The sequence below is a fragment of the Triticum dicoccoides genome, chromosome 2B (genome assembly GCF_002162155.2).
Source record: "Triticum dicoccoides isolate Atlit2015 ecotype Zavitan chromosome 2B, WEW_v2.0, whole genome shotgun sequence".
Taxonomy (NCBI): Eukaryota; Viridiplantae; Streptophyta; class Magnoliopsida; order Poales; family Poaceae; genus Triticum; species Triticum dicoccoides.
The window spans coordinates 178,478,580-178,497,900 of NC_041383.1; the positions used below are offsets into that span (position 1 = coordinate 178,478,580).

Sequence of the window (19,321 nt, forward strand, 5' to 3'; positions counted from 1 at the left end):
TGTAGTAAAAAAATATTTTCTTTAAAAATAAATAATCTTATGTAAATGTTTCTATAAATGGACCACCATGGCGTATTGGGTTGGCTACGCCACTGGGTTCAACCTTCCTTCCATAGATATAAACTTCTGCACCCAATAAAAATGGAAGATGTTTGGCCAGCAAGGAGCTCAAACTTTTTCTATTTTCATCTAAAAAACTCTTTCTAAATTTTGTAAAGCGAAGTTTGAACAAATTCACCTTTTAGTCATGGTCAGATCCATCATTAACTCCGACTTACACTACAGAAATCGCAGTCGAAGTCAAGTACCCAGTATTACTCAACTAAGACACAAAATATGCTCGACTTCATATAAGTCGAGTGTTACACTTAGTCTACATGGACCGGCTTACACCAGGCGGCAACTAGGTGTAAGTCAAGTGTAAAACACAGGTGTTCGGTAAAATAGTCGGTTCATGGCTAGCAGTCGATAACGGTCTTGCCATGTGGCACCAACCGTAAGCCGAGTGTCATGTTCTGATCGTTGTCTAATATAGAAGCCAAGTGGTTGTGAGCAGGTGATCGTCTTGCTTGTTGCCGACACACGCGAAGAAATCGACTGTCGGCGGGAGGCGCTCGCCTGCTAGTGTGTTGACAGTTGTATATACTCCGAGTGTCCTACTCTTGCTTATGCGTCCATCAGGAGCTACCGGGACCTGCCACGTCGTGTGTGTAAGCCGAGTGTTTGCCGTTGATGCTCGGTTTACTACTGCACTAGCAGTGCCAAACGGTCATGAGTTGCCTAGATCATACCATGTGTCATAGAAACCGAGTGTTGAACTCGGCTTAGAGCATCTCCAGCCGTTCGGCCTTTCAGGGCGCCCAAAAAGAGCGGCCTGTGGGCAAACCGGCGCTAGATTGACCCCTGGGGTTCGTTTCTCCCCACTTCCCCAGCCACGCCCCTAGGTGCCGGCCCCAAGGCACCCCATATTCAAACTCGTTCGTTCCCGCTCCAAAAAAAAGACACAATCCGGCGATCATCGCAATAGTTCGGCGATTCGGTGCCATAGTTCGGCGATCAAATGAAAGGATACGCAGTAGTTCGGCGCACAAAAAAGGAAGGACGCGGAAGGAATGCATCAAACGTCAAGCTCGACCTCCGGCATCGTCGGCGGCGTATGCGGGCTGGGAGGAGTCGGTGCGGCTTCCGGGCTAGTCGGCGCGGCTTCTGTGCTGCTGGGCGCGGCGGAGGCATCGTCGGTGGGGCTGGGCGTCGCGGAGGCATCGTCAGTCGGGCTGGGTGGCGGCGTCACCGGTATCTGGTTCAGGATGAGGTCTCACTCCGCCAAGAACCACGCCTTGAGCTTCTCGTCACCGCTCTGGAGCATGTCGGCGCCGCCCATCAAGAAAGCCAGGTCGTTGTTCCTCTTTTTCGCAGCGACGTTGGACCGGAGCAAGTCGAGCTTGACGGCGCTGTTCGTCATCAAAGCAGCCCACCTCGCCTCAGTTTTCTCTTCCCACTGGGCGGCCCTGGTCTTGGCGTCGACGAGGCAGTACTCGATGGACTCTTGCACGCGTGCGGCAGCCGACTCGGCGTGTTTCGTCTTCTTGGCCCCTTTGTTGCCGTCCGGGCGCCGTCGGCCGCGCCAGGGGTCGGCGCGTCCGGCCTGTACGTCTCCTTGGCCTTGGCGAGGGTGCGTCGGACACCCGCCCACTTCTCGCACTTGTCGATTCGCTTGAAGACGTGAAGTTACTTGAACTCTACGTCGCTGTTGTCATCGCGGAACATGGCGAACATGCGTAGCAGCTGTGCCGAGGAAAGAACATCAGTCGGCTCAAGCGCACGCGCGGGCGCGCATACGGCGAAAAGCAATAATGAGAACGGCGTGCTATACCTGATCCTCGACGCTGGTGCCGCTCTCCGGGCGAGCCGTGACCTCCTCGATGATCCCATGTGATTTGTTGCACGCCGTTTGGATGAACCCCCAATGGTTCGCCATCGCCTTCGACCCACGCTTCATGTGAACGCCTTTGAAGTAGGGGTCGACGAGCTTGCGCTCGTCAAACTCGGCCTTGATGCGGGCCCAATACGTCTTGATGCTCTGATTCGTGTCGGTGACCGAGTCGAGGCAGACGACCTTCCGCGCTTTGGTGAGGCACTCCTCTTCCTTGGACGCTCACTTGATGCGCGGCTCGCCGGTCTTGGCCGCCGTGTTCTTCTTCTTCTTCTTGCCTTTCCTCGTCGGCGCTGGCTCCTCCTCCTCTTCCTCCTCCTCATCCGGCTCTTCCTCGCCGTAATCGAGCTCGTCGTCCATGTCGCCGAGATCAATTGAGTCGTCTTGGGTAGTGAACCCGGGGGAAGCGGCGGCGGCAGCCGAGCCGGCTGCGATGATGTCTTCCATGTCGGCCTTCGTCGCGTTGGCATCGCCAAGATGCAACGAGGAGGAGGCTTGTGAGTAGAGGCCGCAGCGGAGAGGTGGCGTTGGTGAGGTTGCGTAGTCCAACGGCGAGTACGTGTACCGGGGGTACTGCACGCCGGCGAACGCGGGCGAGGGCGTATGCTGGACTGGGCGCCCATTGGGGAAGGTGATGTTGGGGTTGAAGCCACCGTGGGCGTCGCCATCGGCATAGCCCGGCGACGGCGTGCTCCATGGGTGTGGCGACGACGAGAACCCGGCCGGAGAGCCAATGCTTTGCTGGCTCCAGGCCGCGTATGGGTGCCCATCGGGTGGATTCATCATTGCCGCGCGCGCCACCTCAGCTTGTTCGGCCGCCACGCGCTCCACCTGCTCCGCCGCCACCGTGGCGGCCGCATGCGCCGCTCTCTCCCTGGCCTTCTTGGCCCTGTTGCGCCTGTCGGCGGTGACGGCCTCCCGACGCTGCACATCCACCTTCTAGTTGGCGTTGCTCATGCCCGGGGGCTTGGATGGCTTCCTTTGTTCCGGCTGGGCGACGGCGGCGGTTGTGGGATCCGTCATGGCACAGGGCATCACGTACTTCTTCGGCGGCATGGCGGGCGGAAGGGTAGGGAGGAGGCAGAGTTTGGCGGGAGGAATGGAGAAGAGAGGGAAGCCGTGGGGGGAAGCGGGAGAAAACAGTGGTAAAAGGGCCTCCTCTTGCTGACAGAGCGGCCCCACGCCGTTTTTGGCTTTTGTCGGCGCCCCCAGGCGACTCCCGGTTGCTTGGGTTTGGGGCGGGATCACGGCTCTGGATGTGGCCCAAACCGGCGCTAAACAAGGTCCTGGGGGCGCGACTGGGCCGATTTTCGGCCACCGGCGCTAAAAATTCGCCTCGGAGGGCCTGTTGGGGGTGTGGCTGGAGATGCTCTTACACCTAGAAGTCGAGTGTAATACTCGTCTTTCTCCCCATATGGATTTTTTTGTTTGCTTGTTGAACCATCCCTGCAATTCAGGACATGTATAGATAGCACACATATAAATATACTCATATATTCTAGGAAGCACCATATATCAAATCAAAATAATTAGCATATAACAATCTAATGACCATACCGGCATATCCATACTACCACATATCCATATGCAGACTCATAGAAGCACATATGGATGGTATATTGAAGCAACAACTCGTGACCAACAAGCATGAAAACAAGCATAAGTGACATAAGGAGTTCATGGCCAACAAGCATCCTCTCTGAAACTGGTAGAGACAATTTTACATCTCAGTTTCTTGGCACCTTATCAGGAGGAGTCAATTTTGATTGGCATTGCTTACCCCCAAGAGGAAGATCCGGTGGGATTTTACTTGGGGTGAAGTGTGACACGTTGGAGGTTCAGAATGTTGTCACGGGGGACTTCGCGGTTAAATTTTGAGTCCGATCAAAGGTTGACGGTTTCCAATGGGCACTCGTGGCAGTGTATGGAGCCGCACAGCCTGAGCTCAAACCTGAGTTCTTGGCTGACTTAGTTCGTATTTGTGAAAATGAATAGCTTCCCATCCCGGTGGGGGGAGATTTCAGCATTGTATGACGTCAAGAAGAAAAGAACAATGACGACTTTGACGGCAGATGGTCGTTTATGTTTAACACAATTATTTAAAGCCTAGATCTCAGGGAGATCGAGCTTTCTGGTCGAAAATTTACCTGGGTTAATACCTTGCCAAACCAACATATGAGAAGTTGGATCGGGTTCTTACCAGCGTGGAATGGCAGCAGAAGTTCCCCTTGGTGACGGTCTAGGCGTTATCAAGAGGGATATCTGACCATACCCCATTACTTGTTGACTCTGGGGAGGCAACTCACGTGGGAAATAAGAATATCTTCTCTTCTGAATTAGCATGGTTTGAGAGAGAGAGGGTTTCCGGGATCTGATAGCAACAGAGTGGACAAAAGATTCAGGAGGGAGATCGAGCATAGAAAGATGGCAGACTAAGATTAGGCATTTACGTCAGTTCCTACGCGGTTGGGCCAAACATCTGAGTGGTGTTTATAGGGCTGAGAAGGAAATGCTCCTTAACCTTATTAGTACCTTATATCTAAAAGCCGAGTCATCAATTTTAGATCACAGAGAGCTGGAAGCTAAAGTGGAGGCGGAACTAAGACTGAAAGCACTGCTTCGAGAGGAAGAGTTGAAGTGGGCTCTCAGAGCTAAAGTTCGAAAGGTCGTCCAAGGGGACGACAATACTCAATTCTTTCATATGATTGCAAATTGCAAGCATAGGAAAAAGAAAATATTTCAGCTAGAGCAAGATGAGGGGACGATTGTGGGTCAGGATAACCTCAAATTGTACATCACCAATTATTACAAATAATTGTTGGGGCTCCTGAAGATAGTTTTGTATCCTTAGACGAGTCGAGGGTTGACGATATACCTCAACTTGTGACGGATGAGAACGAGATCTTAACCGCCCAGCGATATACCTCAACTTGTGACGGATGAGAACGAGATCTTAACCGCCCAGCGATATACCTCAACTTGCGATGGATGAGAACGAGATCTTAACCGCCCAGTTTTCAGAGAAAGAGGTGTTTGACGCTATTTCACAGATGAAGAATAATAGAGCTCCTGGACCGGATGGATTTCCGGCTAAGTTTTATAAAAGATGTTGGCATATTATTAAGGGTGATTTGCTTCCAATGTTCCATTATTTGTTCTCGGGGCATTTGCAGTTATTTCACTTGAATTTCGGAATGATAACTCTGCTCCCTAAGAAAACAGATGCGGTACAGATTGAACAGTTCTGACCGATATGTTTTCTCAATGTCGGTTTTAAAATCTTCACCAAGGTAGGGACGAATAGGCTAACACAGATGGCACATAGTGTTGTACAGCCATCTCAAATAGCCTTCATGCCGGATAGAAACATCCTAGAAGGGGTTGTGGTCCTTCATGAAACGCTTCATGAGATCCACACACAAAAACTAGATGGAGTAGTTTTTAAGGTGGACTTTGAGAAGGCGTACAATAAAGTTAAATGGACATTTCTTTAGCAGGCCTTGCGGATGAAAGGATTTAATCAGTGCTGGAGACAACAAGTAGACTCCTTCATGCAAAAAGGCAGTGTCGGAATCAAAGTCAATGATGCATAGGTCATTATTTCCAGACACATAAGGGTCTAAGACAGGGAGACCCAATGTCCGCTATTTTGTTCAACATAGTAGTGGACATGTTGACGATTCTAATAGGGAGAGCTAAAGATAATGGCCAGGTAGGTGGGCTCGTTCTGCATCTAGTAGACGGAGGAGTGTCCATCCTACAATATGCTGATGATACTATCATCTTTATGGAGCATGATCTGGCGAAAGCAAGAAACATGAAGCTTCTGTTATGCCTATTTGAGTAGTTATCGGGACTTAAGATTAACTTCCATAAGAGTGAATTGTTCTGCTTTGGGAGAGCTAAAGAGGAACAAGAAGATTATAAACAACTGTTTGGTTGTGAATTGGGGTCGATGTCGTTTACCTATTTTGGTATACCGATTCACCATCGCAAGCTTTCCAATAGCGAATGGAAGTGTACTGAGGATCGACTTGAAAAGAAACTTAGTTGCTGGAAGGGCAAACTAATGTCATATGGAGGAAAACTAATTCTTATTAATTCTGTGCTCACGAGTATGCCAATGTTTCTTTTGTCCTTCTTCAAAGTCCCAGTTGGGGTTCGGAAAAGACTGGACTTCTATCGATCTCGTTTTTTCTGGTAGAGCGATGAGTTAAAGCGGAAGTACAGACTTGCTAAATGGGATATTATCTGTAGGCCGAAAGACCAAGGTGGGCTTGGAATTGAAAATTTAGAGGTGAAGAACAGATGTCTTCTCAACAAATGGATGTACAAGCTATCTGTAGAGACCGATGCCACTTGGGCCCAGATTCTGCGTAATAAGTACCTACATTCTAAAACCTTGTCTCAAGTGACGGTGAGACCGACCGACTCTCCGTTTTGGATAGGACTGATGAGAGTTAAATCAGCATTCTTCCATAGGGCAAAATTCATTATCGGTAATGGTACTTCCACGAGATTCTGGGAGGACACGTGGCTAGGGGAGACGCCTCTAGCTATCCAATATCCTTCTCTCTATAATATTGTTCAATGTAGAGATGCTTACATTACAACAGTACTACAGTCCATTCCCCTCAATATTCAATTCAGGAGGACTTTAGCGGCAAACCGTTGGGAAGTTTGGCTCCATCTTGTGAGAAGATTGATGGATGTTAACCTCTCTCAATAGCCAGACCAGTTGCACTGGAAACTTACTTAGAATGGAGTGTTTTCGATAAAATCCATGTATATGGATATTATTAATTCTGGCTTGATCCCTTAATATTTGCATATTTGGAAAGTCAAGGTGCCCTTAAAAATTAAAGTATTTATGTGGTTTGTTCACAAGCAAGTCATTCTAACTAAGGACAATTTGGCTAAGCGTAACTCGACAGGATCACGAAGATGTAGTTTCTGTGATCATGATGAGTCTGTCAAACACCTCTTTCTTGATTGCCCAATGGCAAAAAAAATATGGCGGTTTGTGCACATAGCTTTCAACATTACTCCTTCGAATATCATCCATACGTTATTTGGGACGTGGCTGGATGGAGTATAACCTGAAACCGTGAAACTTATTCGTGTAGGAGTGTGTGGTTTATTATGAGCTATCTGGAATTGCAGGAACGATTTGGTTTTTAACAGAACAACACATACTAATTTCTTGCAGGTTATTTTTTGGGCCACTACACTGCTCCGTATGTGGTCGCTACTCAGTCCAATGGATGCCAGTGAGCGTATGGTTACTGGGTCTATCTATTGGGAGACGGTAGCACGGGCTATCTTCAACCGGTTTGGATGGTGGTCATGTAATAGGATAGGTGTTTAGTTTCCTATCTTTCTTTATTCTGCCGATTGTGGCTATTCCGTTTTCTTTCAGTTAGCTCTTTGTGAGCCTTTTTGTATTTCGAGACCTGATGACTTTTGTTGGACTATTTGCTTTCTAATAAGATGGCCGCATGCATCTTTTTGATGCAGGGGCCGGGGGATAACCTCCTTTTAGAAAAAATGGCCAACAAGCATAAGTAAGATAAAGAGTTCTTGAGCAACAAGCACCACACACTCTCGGAGTAGAGGATGAGCTCCATGGACATGATCTCTTAGATATGCTTAGTCGTAGCATTCATACTTTGCCGGAGCAGCTACAAAAGCATTCTAGTAAACAATTTTAATGGATAATGGTGTTCGGTATGTACTATAGAAAAGAATAAACATTCGCCTCAATGTACTAACCTTGCACACGATAACAACAACACCACAGTTAAGACAAACTGGACGAAGTTCTTCAGCACACTTAACCCGATCTAACATGCACCTTTTCCTATTCCAATATTGCTCTTTGCTCTGAGCATGAACTTAGAGTAATCATCCTTTGCCTCCTCACTAGTGTTAAACCTTTCATAGCAGCTGCCCTTGTAACTATACACTTGTTTATGATACGTCTGCCATGAATCATACACTCCTGGTTACCTCCCTATGTACACCACATACCACTTCATCTACAAAGACAGAAGAACACGATTTCAACAAGCAGGGGAAGCAACACAAGGTTAGAAGAACAGACGGAACATAAGCAATAATGATCCATATACCCAAAAACATCATAGGTTATACTCAAATTCTACTCCCAGTAGACATCAACACAACTACATTCACTACATTGACATCAAACTACCTAGCTAGGATACTCCAAGAATGGAGCTCTACTCAGACTGGTAGTTGATGAAGCCGGTCATCGTGGAGTCAGACCAGGTGGGTCTCTCCCACCCCCACTCCCACCCCTAGCCGCGCCAATATCTATAGAACTGCGGGGAGATGAAGGGGGCATGTGGGTGCAAAATTAAGCCGAGTGTTTCATTTCAGATACTCGGCTTACAGGCAGGCGAGTTTTTTAAAAGTAAAAAGTAAAATTAAAGCCGAGTACGTCGTTAATGGATACTAGACTTCATGGAGAATTTGAGCTCTGGTTGGATGGACACGTGACAGCCAACCAACCACAATGTCGAGGCTCATCTATTAGTCGAGTGTTTTCAACTAGATAAGCCAAGTACTCAATGTAAGTCGAGTGCATTATTAGTTATGATCGGCTTGTATCGTGATATGTCGAGGTTCTCACTGTTGGCGTGTGCTTTTATCTTGGTACTCAGCTTACAGGTGTATAACTAAGTCGAGTATCTGACAAATGGCAGTCGCGTGTGCTGAAACACTCACTACATGTGTTTTTCCCGTAGTGTTAGCAAGTATTCATATGAAGGAGTTTGCCAACTGCTGCCTCCTTTCTAGTTTGTAAGGTCAACACGTATGTTTAGATCAACAATTTAATCACCATAATATGAGGTACATATCACAAAAATATACCATTAAAATTTTGAATGTTTTATTTTCTAACGGTATAAGTTTTGTGATATACAATTTGTATTTCATTGATTGAATTGGCCATCCATTGGTGAACTTGAGACTTACATATTGGAAATATGGGGAGTTGAAATCTCAAGCTAGGATGATGCGTGCGTCTTACCCGAGATGAGCGGCAATATTTACACCTTTTACCGAAGCAAGAGCAGGATTTCGCCCTGAAAAAAAGTAGGAATAAGAATGGTTAGATTGGATCGGTTGAGTCTAAGTTGTCGTGGTTCTATCAGTGCCAATCTGATCACGTTCGGCACAGGATCTACGATAGTTGGTGTAAATGGATATTAATGCAATTATAGATGCCGGTTTCCCACACACCACATATTATTTTACTGTTAGTGTTTGTTCGGGACGGAAGACTTGTGAACCAAACACATATATGGTCTTTAAAATCCGTGTTTGGGTCATAAACAATTTGTCACATCAGGCAGCTACTTTTATCATATCAACAAGTGTTCAAGTTGTTAAGTGGCTTGCTCCGAGCAAGCAAATCACAAGCATATAGCTCCTTTTGTTGCTATATTGACGCATCGTTATTCTTGCACACAACAAGTCGCATCATAGAAATTTTAATTGATGTCTACTTGCCAAATTGGTTGTCTAGGACAACTCAGCTCAAATAAACCATCCTCGGCTATCTCTCTTTTTTTTCCCGAAAATCCTTGGACCATGTTTATGGCTAAACCTTACTTGAGGCACCAAATATGTGCAGAGCACATTGCTGCAGTGGACAGTCTCAGCGAAAATGGGACCAAAACAATAAGTGTAGCTATATGAGATGATTTTTTCCAGAAAACATGCAATCAGATGCTCGGACCGGGTATTCAGGATAAAAATCCTTGTCACATCTATGTATGGCTGAAAGTGAGTATGTTCTTCCTTCTTGAAGACCTTGCCATGCAAGAAGACAATTTAGTGATAGGTATGTTATCATATTCTGTGATGGTTTGTATCATTATTATCCATGTTATACCCTACTACTTGTTAATGATTTTTTTTGGCTATGTTGCCTTGTATCACCTTCAATAATATTAGGATCACATCAAATAATTTGTGCCTAAGTTGCCTTATCACCTCTAACAATGATGCAGGGACGATTGAAAAAGATCATGAAACTTTTCCTTGTCATCCCTAGCCCGGCGTCGCTCCTCCCCGTTGTCCCTGGCCACGAGCTAAGCTGCACCACGAGAGGAGGAGCGCCTATACAGGAAAAGCTCAGGTACATGAATAAGATGTACACATAAAAGTGGATGTCTGGCCACCGTCGCCAATTCCGATGAATCCTTGCGTTCCGGACAACGAAATTGCGCCCCTAGGAGAAGGATGAGGGAAAGAACTCATTCAGATGAGGAAGTGCCCTAGCTATGGCCCAGCGAGGATGAATTTCGCCTATTTTCTCGACTACTTCATCTCATGCCTACATTGCACATGGCGAGTCTCTGTCAAATTAATTACTTTTGCGGAGCATCGTCTATCCTAGGTCCGAGCTAGCTCATGAAATCATCTAGTGGCGCGAAAAGTCGATGTTGTCAATGTCGAAGAAGAAGAAGGAAGATGGAAGAAGAAGGAGAGAGGCTTCCATGTGGGGTATATATAGTTCGTTGGAGGAGTTAAATTTGAGAGTTCGGTTAGGTTAGCATTTTCTTTAACTCCTTAAATTTGAGGAGTTAAAACTTAGGAGTTCCGTTAGAGATGCCCTAAGGGTGTGCGGCTTATTAAGCGAACTGGCACTCTACGGTTGGTGTGAGAGTCCAACACTTAAACGGGGTAAAATTTTGAAATTTTCGTGCTAAGTGAGGTAACTGGATGAACTCTTGTTACATATGGGGTAATTGTTGTTACAAGTGCAAAAGTAATTGATAAAATATGGAGTTCACTCAAAGATGAATATTTTTATATATTGTGCTAAAGGACAGGAAGATATTCTTTTGCTAATTTGCATCAAGATGATGCGAAGATCAAACCTTCAGCCTCTGCCCTTGAGCACACAGCCAACTAAAAGTGTCGAGAGTGAAGTAAAGGTGGCACAAACGGCAGAAAATGAGCACACGGCCAAGTTACATGTAATACACACCGGAAATAATAAAAGGGCTACAAATCTTAACGGATGCCAAATATGAATGACAAATACAATTATATATTCTTTTTTTTTTGAGGGGTACAATTATATATTCTAGTAGTATCCAAAATAGAATTGCAGAGGGTACGATTTCCATGTATGGAAATTTGCTAGACTGTCTCGAGAAATGGTAATCGCAGGCAGCAACCAACAATGACAGAGAATGGAAATGCGTCAAATGCGCCAGCACTTGGTGCCGTCGCCGTAAAAGAGCACCGGCGTGCTGTTGCTCGGCGGCGGGAACCAGAGCCAGCAGTCGTACTTGTAGAAGAAGATGTCCTTGATGAACAACACCTTGTACATGAGCGTGAGCGACACGGTGACCCTCAGGTGCACCGTCCCCGCCGCGCGCTCCCTCTCCAGCTCTGCCACCACACCGGAGTCCACGGTCACCACGCCATTGAACGCTGGATGTAACACCTGCATGCACTCAATCAGGTTTAGCTCCTCTAGCTAGCTAAGCCACCCACAACTAATAACCTATCAAGTCAGGGGTCGTGTAGTGTACGTACAATTGTGTTCTTGGGTCCCTGGCGGAAGCTCGGGAGCGCGTCGTCGGTGGGGCCAAGCCTGGTACCGTTGTAGTACATGGATGCCGCGACGTCCAGGTAGAGGATTGAGACGCGCTGCGTGTTCCGGAGGCTGAGGTCGACGGCGAGGTCATACCGGAGACTGTCGTTGGTGATGTGGAAGGTGGCGAGGACGGCGGAGTCCGTGCGTGGGTGGAAGCGATCCGGGCGGTAGATGAGCCAATAGATGAGGAAGGTGGCAGTAATCGGGGCCCACATCTCCACGCAACACAATCCGCAGCTGAAGCAGCATTTCAAGCAAAAGAAAAGATCCGTGAACTTTTTTTTCAAATTCTTGAAGTGCTCTTTTAGGCCACCCTTGCTTGCAAATCTCGCCGGTTGTCTGTTCTTGCTGCTCCGAGTCCTCACTCCCCATGGTTGCCGCGGCCTGTGCTTGCTGGTCGCCTTGCTCCATCGTGGTTGAGGGCAGAGACGGCATGTCGACACCGACGGGGGTCGAGGTGGCCATGGCGTAGAACCCCCGTCACGATGCGCCGCGGTGGTAGCGGCAGGCTGGTGGTCGATCTCTAAATATGTCTGTAGTACTCGTGTACTGTATGTGGAGGTGGGGGTGGGGGTGGGGGGTGCTGTTGTTACCTTAATCAGGTGGAGATAGATAAGATGTATATATAGATTTCTTTTTTTTTTCAAATAGATGTATATATATAGACTAATGGGCAAGTCCATTTGTTTATCCATTTCTGAGGTGTAAATTAGCTTGATCGGTAACAGCATCGATCGAGATCTATATATAGTCCTCCACGTCCACCAATACTAAGCACAGCGATGGAAAACCAAGTTTAGCTGTCAAGTCAGGAGTGTATATAGTTAACGAGCACTCGCACCTCCTCAATCAAACCTATCTATATCTCGATTGTTTGTCATAATTGTGCGAGAGTGGAAATGTCTTACCTCGATGTGAGGCGACGTGTTGCGTGTTATATGCAGGGGCGCAGGTTCCCTGGATAGCGCATACATGCGGTTTGAAGAGAATCAGGAGTACAACTTGGAGAGGAAGAATAGAGGAGATAAGGCTAGCTAGTTACAACAGAAAAGAGATAACAAGCCCGGCTCTAACAGCCTCTATATGTATCTACGTTGATCTCCTGCACATATACGCCGCACATATACGCCTTGTTTGACACCCTCCCTTAATCACAACTTCATTAAGTTGAGATTATGCTTGAAGTCTTCAAAACTCCTTACGGGCAAGGCTTTTGTAAACCCATCTGCCACTTGATCCCGTGAGTGAATAAAGCGAATGTCCAAGAGTTTGCCAGCAACTCTTTCCCTGACAAAATGAAAATCTATCTCGATGTGTTTTGTCCTGGCATGAAACACTGGATTCGCAGACAGATAGGTGGCACCAAGGTTATCACACCATAAGCATGGAGCCTGAGAGCTTTTCACACCCAACTCCTTTAAGATAGACTGTACCCATATGATTTCTGCCGTTGCATTGGCCAAGGCCTTGTATTCTGCTTCAGTACTAGACCTGGAGACTGTAGCTTGTTTTCTGGCACACCATGATATGAGATTGGGTCCAAAAAATACTGCAAACCCACCAGTTGAGCGTCTGTCATCCAAGCATCCTGCCCAATCTGAGTCAGAAAAAGCACTGACAAGAGTAGATGGTGACTTGCTGAAATTCAGTCCAACATTCAGAGTGTATTTAACATATCTGACAATGCGCTTGGCAGCAGTCATGTGAACTGTAGTGGGTGCATGCAGAAACTGACATACTTTGTTAACAGCAAAGGAAATGTCTGGCCTGGTCAATGTTAAGTACTGAAGTGCACCTACAAGACTTCTGTATTGTGTACTGTCTTCTGGACTTAGGAGTGTTCCCTCTGCAAGAGATAATTTTTCTGTACTAGAGAGAGGAGTGGGTGTGGGTTTACAACCTTGCAAGCCTGCCTTCCTTACCAAATCTGTTGCATATTTTTCCTGAGAGAGACGTAGCCCATCCTTATGCTGCTTCACCTCAATTCCTAGGAAGTAATGTAATTCTCCTAGATCCTTAAGAGCAAATTCTGCACCTAAGTCCTTCAGGAGTCCTGATATTGCTTCATCAGATGAACTTGTGACAATAATATCATCAACATATATAAGGACAAAAATAGAGGTGTTGAACTTGTTATAAATGAACAAGGAGGTGTCAGATTTGGAAGGAACAAAACCAAGTGTCTGCATCTTTTTACTGAGACGAGAATACCATGCCCTTGGAGCTTGTTTCAGTCCATATAATGCTTTATCCAACTTGCACACATGAGAAGGTGTACGTTTGTTTTCAAACCCAGGAGGTTGTTTCATGTACACTTCCTCTTCCAGAACACCATGGAGGAACGCGTTCTGTACATCTAGCTGGCGAAGGCTCCATCCCCTGGAAACAGCAATAGACAGCACAAGACGAATGGTAGCAGCTTTTACAACTGGACTAAAGGTGTCTTCATAATCTATGCCATACTGTTGTTTGAAACCCTTCGCAACAAGTCTAGCCGTATAACGATCAATGGTTCCGTCAGACTTTCTCTTAATTCTGAATACCCACTTGCAATCAATGAGGTTTTTACCTTGCTGTGGAGGAACCAAATGCCATGTTTTGTTTTTCTCAAGAGCCTTATATTCTTCACACATTGCCTTTTTCCACTTTTCATCAGTGAGAGCTTCTTCAACTGTGTTGGGCTCACCTGGTTCGCCTGTGGAACAAACTAGACCATATTTGATTAGATTTTTATAATTTTTCGGTTGAAGTAAACCTCTCTGTAGCCTTGTGCGTCGTGGCGGTGATGCAGCAGGATCAGCAGCCGCAGAGGATCCCGCAGGAGCCAAGTCAGCGGCGGGACCCGAGGAAGATCCGCCTGCCGCTGCCAGTTCGAGGCGAACAGGATCTTCTGTGGCGGCGGCTGAAGGCGATGGTGAGGAAGGAGGCACAGAAGATCCGGGGCAGCCTGTCGGCTCATCATGAGCCCATGATGGCGCGGGCCCATTAGAATCAGCGGCTAGTCCCGCGTCCGCCTGACGCGTGATGGCGCGCCGCCTGTAGCAGACCGGTTGGTCCGCGAAGCGCTTGCGATCCGGGCCATCATCACGCTGCCGCGTGGCAGCAGGAGATTGGCTCGGGCTGGGAGGCGTGTCTTGTCCTGTCGGGGAAGGCCGCGCGTCATGCCGCGGTTCGCTGGCGCCCGTGCGCCCGACAGCGCCTGGCGCGTCTGGCCCGTCTGTCACAGGCGTGCGGTTGGCGGCTGGAACAGATCCCGAAGACGATCGCCTAGGCGTTTGCAGCTCCGATCCCGAGGGGGATATGCTCCCCAAGCCGCGGCACATGTGATGAGGCTCATTTGAGTTGATTTCTTCGCCATTTTCATCTCTATTTCCATTGTTTTGTGCTCCTGTAACATCACCAGATGACTCATGCGCAGTGTTAAGAGGGTTAGCCAACATATGATCATCACAATTATTAACGCCCCCTTGATCATATCCAGAAAGACTAGGAGGAAGCAGAAGAATTTATTTTTGAAGGAGAGCACCGGCATTAGGATGAAGATCTGAAAAAAGGGAATTTGGTCTCATCGAAGACGACATCTCGTGAGATGTAGACGCGACCAGTGGAAATGTCAAGGCATTTGACACTCTTGTGTTGGGCACTGTACCCAAGAAAGACACATTGCATGGACCTAAACATGAGCTTGCGCTTGTTGTAGGGGCGTAGGTTAGGCCAGCACGCACAGCCAAACACACGAAGTGTAGAGTAGTCTGGTTTAACATGAAGAAGCCGTTCTAATGGAGTTTCATTATTGATGACTCGACTTGGGAGCATGTTAATAATATGAACAGCAGCAAGAAATGCCTCATCCCAAAACTTGAGTGGCATGGACGCATGAGCGAGAACTGCAAGGCCAACTTCAACAATGTGACGGTGTTTGCGTTCGGCCGAGCCATTTTGTTGGTGAGCGTGGGGGCATGACACATGATGGGAGATGCCAAGGGTTTGGAAGAAGGAATTTAACTTCTCGTACTCCCCACCCCAGTCGGATTGGACAGCAATGATTTTTGAGTCAAATTTACGCTCAACAAGTGCTTGGAAATTTTTGAACACTTGAAAGACGTCGGATCTTTTCTTAAGAAGATAGATCCAAGAAAATTTGTTGTAGTCATCAATAAAGCTTACATAATATGTGTGTCTACCAACGGAGCTAGGGGCAGGCCCCCAAACATCAGAAAAAATTAATTGCAATGGCTGAGTAGAAACACTAGTAGAAATTGGATATGGCAATTGATGACTTTTAGCTTGCTGACAAGAATCACAAATAGTTTCAACATTGCGCTCACCAACATACGGGAGCTTATTTCTCCTAAGGAGTTTTTCAACTAAAGCAAAAGAAGCATGTCCTAAACGATCGTGCCATCGTGTTGACGAGAGTTTGACAACACCAAAAGCTTGTTTATTGAGTCTTGTGTGCTCCGGAATCAATGGGTAAAGCCCTCGAACACATCTACTGCGATAGAGAATTCTCCTGTGGCCTGATCCTTGATCAAAAAGAAATATGGATGAAATTCAAGAAAAACATGATTATCAAGGGCAATCCTATGAACAGAAAGGAGACTTTTATTGGCACTAGGAACATGCAAGATTTTCTTAAGATGAATTTTTCTACGGGGAGTGTTAAAAATTGAGTGACCAATGTGGTTTATCCTCATACCTTCACCACTAGCTGTGTGGATTTGGTCCTTGCCGCGGTACTTCTCCTTCATGGTCACTTTCTCAAGTTCATTGGTGATGTGGTTGGTGGCACCACTGTCGACGTACCAGTTGGTGTCGATCCCATAGGAGCCATCCGCAGCAGCAGCAACTTTGTCTTCATCTTGAGAGGAGTCGCCGTCGTCGTCGTAGCGGTACCAGCAGTCTTTGGCCGTATGCCCTAGCTTACCACAGATTTGGCAGCGAGGAGCATCCGGGCGTGACCTGGTGGAACCACCACGGCGGCCCTTGTTGTTGCCAGATGAGGAGCACCCGCCGCCACCGCGAGTGTTGCTGTTGCCGTTGCCGCCGCCAGAGTTCTTGCCCTTGTTGCGCGGTGGCTCGCGCTGATGAGAGGAGCCGCCGCCACGGCCGCGGTAGGCGGCGTTGGCAGACGACTTGAAGCCGCCCGAGGACTGGAACAGCGCCACGCGCTGATCAAAATTGCTCATCATGGAGAAGAGCTCGTCGATGGAGACCGGCGTGACGCGGGCGTCAAGGGCAGACACCAGGGGCTGGTAGTCCATGCCCAGCCCATGGAGAAGATAGGAGACAAGTTCATCATCTGGCAGCGGCTTGCCAGCCGCGGCGAGTTCGTCCGCGAGACCGCGCATGTGGGCGAAGTAGGTGGAGACGGACTGCGTCCCCTTCTGCGCGTTGATGAGGGCCATGCGAATATTGTTCACCCGGCTGAGCGACTGGGATGAGAACATGCCCGCCAGAGTAGCCCAGAGCACGGGCGACGTGGTGATCGCGGTCACCTGCACGAGGACCTCCTTGGACAGGTTGTTGAGCAGGTAACCAAGAACCTGCTGGTCCTCCCTCACCCAGATTGGGTGGAGAGGGTTGGGCGTCGATGACTCCTTCCCGTCTTTGTCCTTGGTGACGAGGAGTCGGGCCGGCTCCGGTGTGGTGCCGTCGGCATAGCCGAAGACACCGGCGCCCCGCAGCTGTGGCACGATCTGGGCGCGCCACAGAACGTAGTTCGTGCGGGTAAGTTTCTCCGTGACCTGCTGGTTGAGGTTTGGGTGGGAGGAGCCGGAGGAAGACATGGCTAGGGCACTAATGGAGATGAGCTAGGCTAGATGAGATTGGAAGAGGAGGCTCTGTATACCATGTGCGAGAGCGGAAACGTCTTACCTCGATGTGAGGCGACGTGTTGCGTGTTATATGCAGGGGCGCAGGTTCCCTGGATAGCGCATACATGCGGTTTGAAGAGAATCAGGAGTACAACTTGGAGAGGAAGAATAGAGGAGATAAGGCTAGCTAGTTACAACAGAAAAGAGATAACAAGCCCGGCTCTAACAGCCTCTATACGTATCTACGTTGATCTCCTGCACATATAGGCCGCACATATACGCCTTGTTTGACAATAATGCGTCCTGACGAAGAGACACGGGATATATTGTGCGCTATCCCAAAGATGTTCAGTATGTGCGTGATTTCGGCTCCCTTATTCAGAGAGCACCGACTCTCTGTATGTACTAATGTACAGGTATGTTTATCTTTGATTTCTAAATGATTGACCATTTTCGTACAGGGGGGGTATACTGGAGGTTGCAATTAAAACATCATACGAAGACGATGGGGAGAAGATGCCGTTGAAGGGCAAGGTGGCCTTGTTCTCCTGCAAGATGATCGTCAACTACTTGTACTCCACGTGGCTCTTGTCGCTCCTCTATGGCATCTACCTCCGCCCGTACGCTGTCCGGCCAAACGTGGACGCCGCCGCCCTCGCGGCCTTTGACCTCGCCCCGGACAACATGCTCCGCTACGACCTCGCCGCCAACATCACCTTCTTCAACGACCACCGGGTCTGGGCCATCCGCTTCAACCACTTCTCCGCGAGCCTCTACTTCAACGGCACCAAGCTCAGCCCGCCCGACGACACCTTCCCAAAGTTCAAGGGCAGACTGCGCCGGCACCGCACCGTGCACCCCGTGCTGCGCGGCCGCGCCAGCAACGTCAGCGCCGCCGTGGCGGAGGAGTTCTCCTGGCAGCGAGCGCAGGGGTGGTTCACCGTCGAACTCAGGCTCAGGGCCACGTTGACTTATCTCGTATGGCCCACACGGCACGTCTACTACTATGAGTACGACTGCTGGCTACCTTTCCCAAGCAACACCACGCTGGCGGTGATCGGCGGCGTCAAGTGCAGCAAGGGCAAACGGTTTGGGCTTTCCTGATTTATCTTGCACAGTATGTCGCGCGGCTAGTTTTTTGGTTTCAATGCTAAGTCAGTACTGTCGGCAATGTATCGCGGTGAAAACAAGCTGCTCATATTATATTTCGGTATTGCTATTTCTAAGATTTCTCGGTCAATTGATTGTTCTTGCTCATGGCTGTGTTGAGTTTTATTCATGATAGTTTATGGTGAACAAGTTCGGGGTTTCTAATTCTCAGTCAATGCTATACTCGTGAGATCTTACGTGAAGATCTGTGCAAATTTTGGTTTCAATTTTTTTTATAAGTCACCCAAACAATTTATACCTTCTATTCATACCTACCAACAAAGTGTTCACTGTGATTTCTATTTCTGTTCACACCAATCAATGTTATTCCAAAAACGAGGTTAATTAGAACCCTGACATCTACCTCGTTACGATTCACACAATCATCTTTATTAAAATTGATGTAAAGCAACAAGGCCAACGATATTCAGCAAGCAGAGATAAGAAAATACGGTATTTCGGTTCTCAAATTTTGTTCAGGGTGATACCCTTTTTTACTACTGAAAACCCCAACTTAGCCAAGTATTTGGCTTTTTGCCGAGTTCATTACATCGGGGAACTCAGCAAAAGTGTTTTTTGTGAAATTCCTAAAAAAAACTACTCGGCAAAAAAGCAAAACTCGGCAAACAGACACTTTGCCAAGGGTCATGGACAAAACTCTCGGCCAAAATGCAAAACTTGGCAAACAGGCCTTTTCATAGTGCTACACTCGGTAAAAGAGCATCTCACTACGATGCACTGTTTTAGCTGTCGAGGTTGCATACGACCTCGAAAAGAAGG

General features: G+C 47.8%; 2 protein-coding genes across 2 annotated transcripts; one reads left to right on the forward strand and one right to left on the reverse strand.

Annotated features, from left to right (window-relative positions):
- Positions 1 to 11,007: 11,007 nt before the first annotated feature.
- LOC119367498 (NDR1/HIN1-like protein 10) lies at positions 11,008 to 12,130 on the reverse strand. Its single transcript, XM_037632989.1, has 2 exons — positions 11,516 to 12,130; positions 11,008 to 11,423 (listed from the first exon to the last, which is right to left on the reverse strand). Exons 1-2 carry the CDS (start codon positions 11,789 to 11,791, stop codon positions 11,178 to 11,180), a joined length of 522 nt encoding a protein of 173 aa, XP_037488886.1. The 5' UTR covers positions 11,792 to 12,130; the 3' UTR covers positions 11,008 to 11,177.
- Positions 12,131 to 17,646: 5,516 nt separating this feature from the next.
- LOC119367499 lies at positions 17,647 to 18,647 on the forward strand. The gene is made up of 2 exons (XM_037632990.1): positions 17,647 to 17,747; positions 17,854 to 18,647. Exons 1-2 carry the CDS (start codon positions 17,689 to 17,691, stop codon positions 18,494 to 18,496), a joined length of 702 nt encoding a protein of 233 aa, XP_037488887.1. The 5' UTR covers positions 17,647 to 17,688; the 3' UTR covers positions 18,497 to 18,647.
- Positions 18,648 to 19,321: the final 674 nt, after the last annotated feature.

Bases quoted from the DNA above. Each gene is read 5' to 3' on its own strand.
- LOC119367498 (XM_037632989.1), bottom strand. From the start codon at position 11,791: ATGTGGGCCCCGATTACTGCCACCTTCCTCATCTATTGGCTCATCTAC. The intron at 11,424-11,515 runs GTACGTACACTA...GAGTGCATGCAG, and splicing joins AGGGACCCAAGAACACAATT to GTGTTACATCCAGCGTTCAA.
- LOC119367499 (XM_037632990.1), top strand. From the start codon at position 17,689: ATGCGTCCTGACGAAGAGACACGGGATATATTGTGCGCTATCCCAAAG. The intron at 17,748-17,853 runs GTGCGTGATTTC...ATTTTCGTACAG, and splicing joins ATCCCAAAGATGTTCAGTAT to GGGGGGTATACTGGAGGTTG.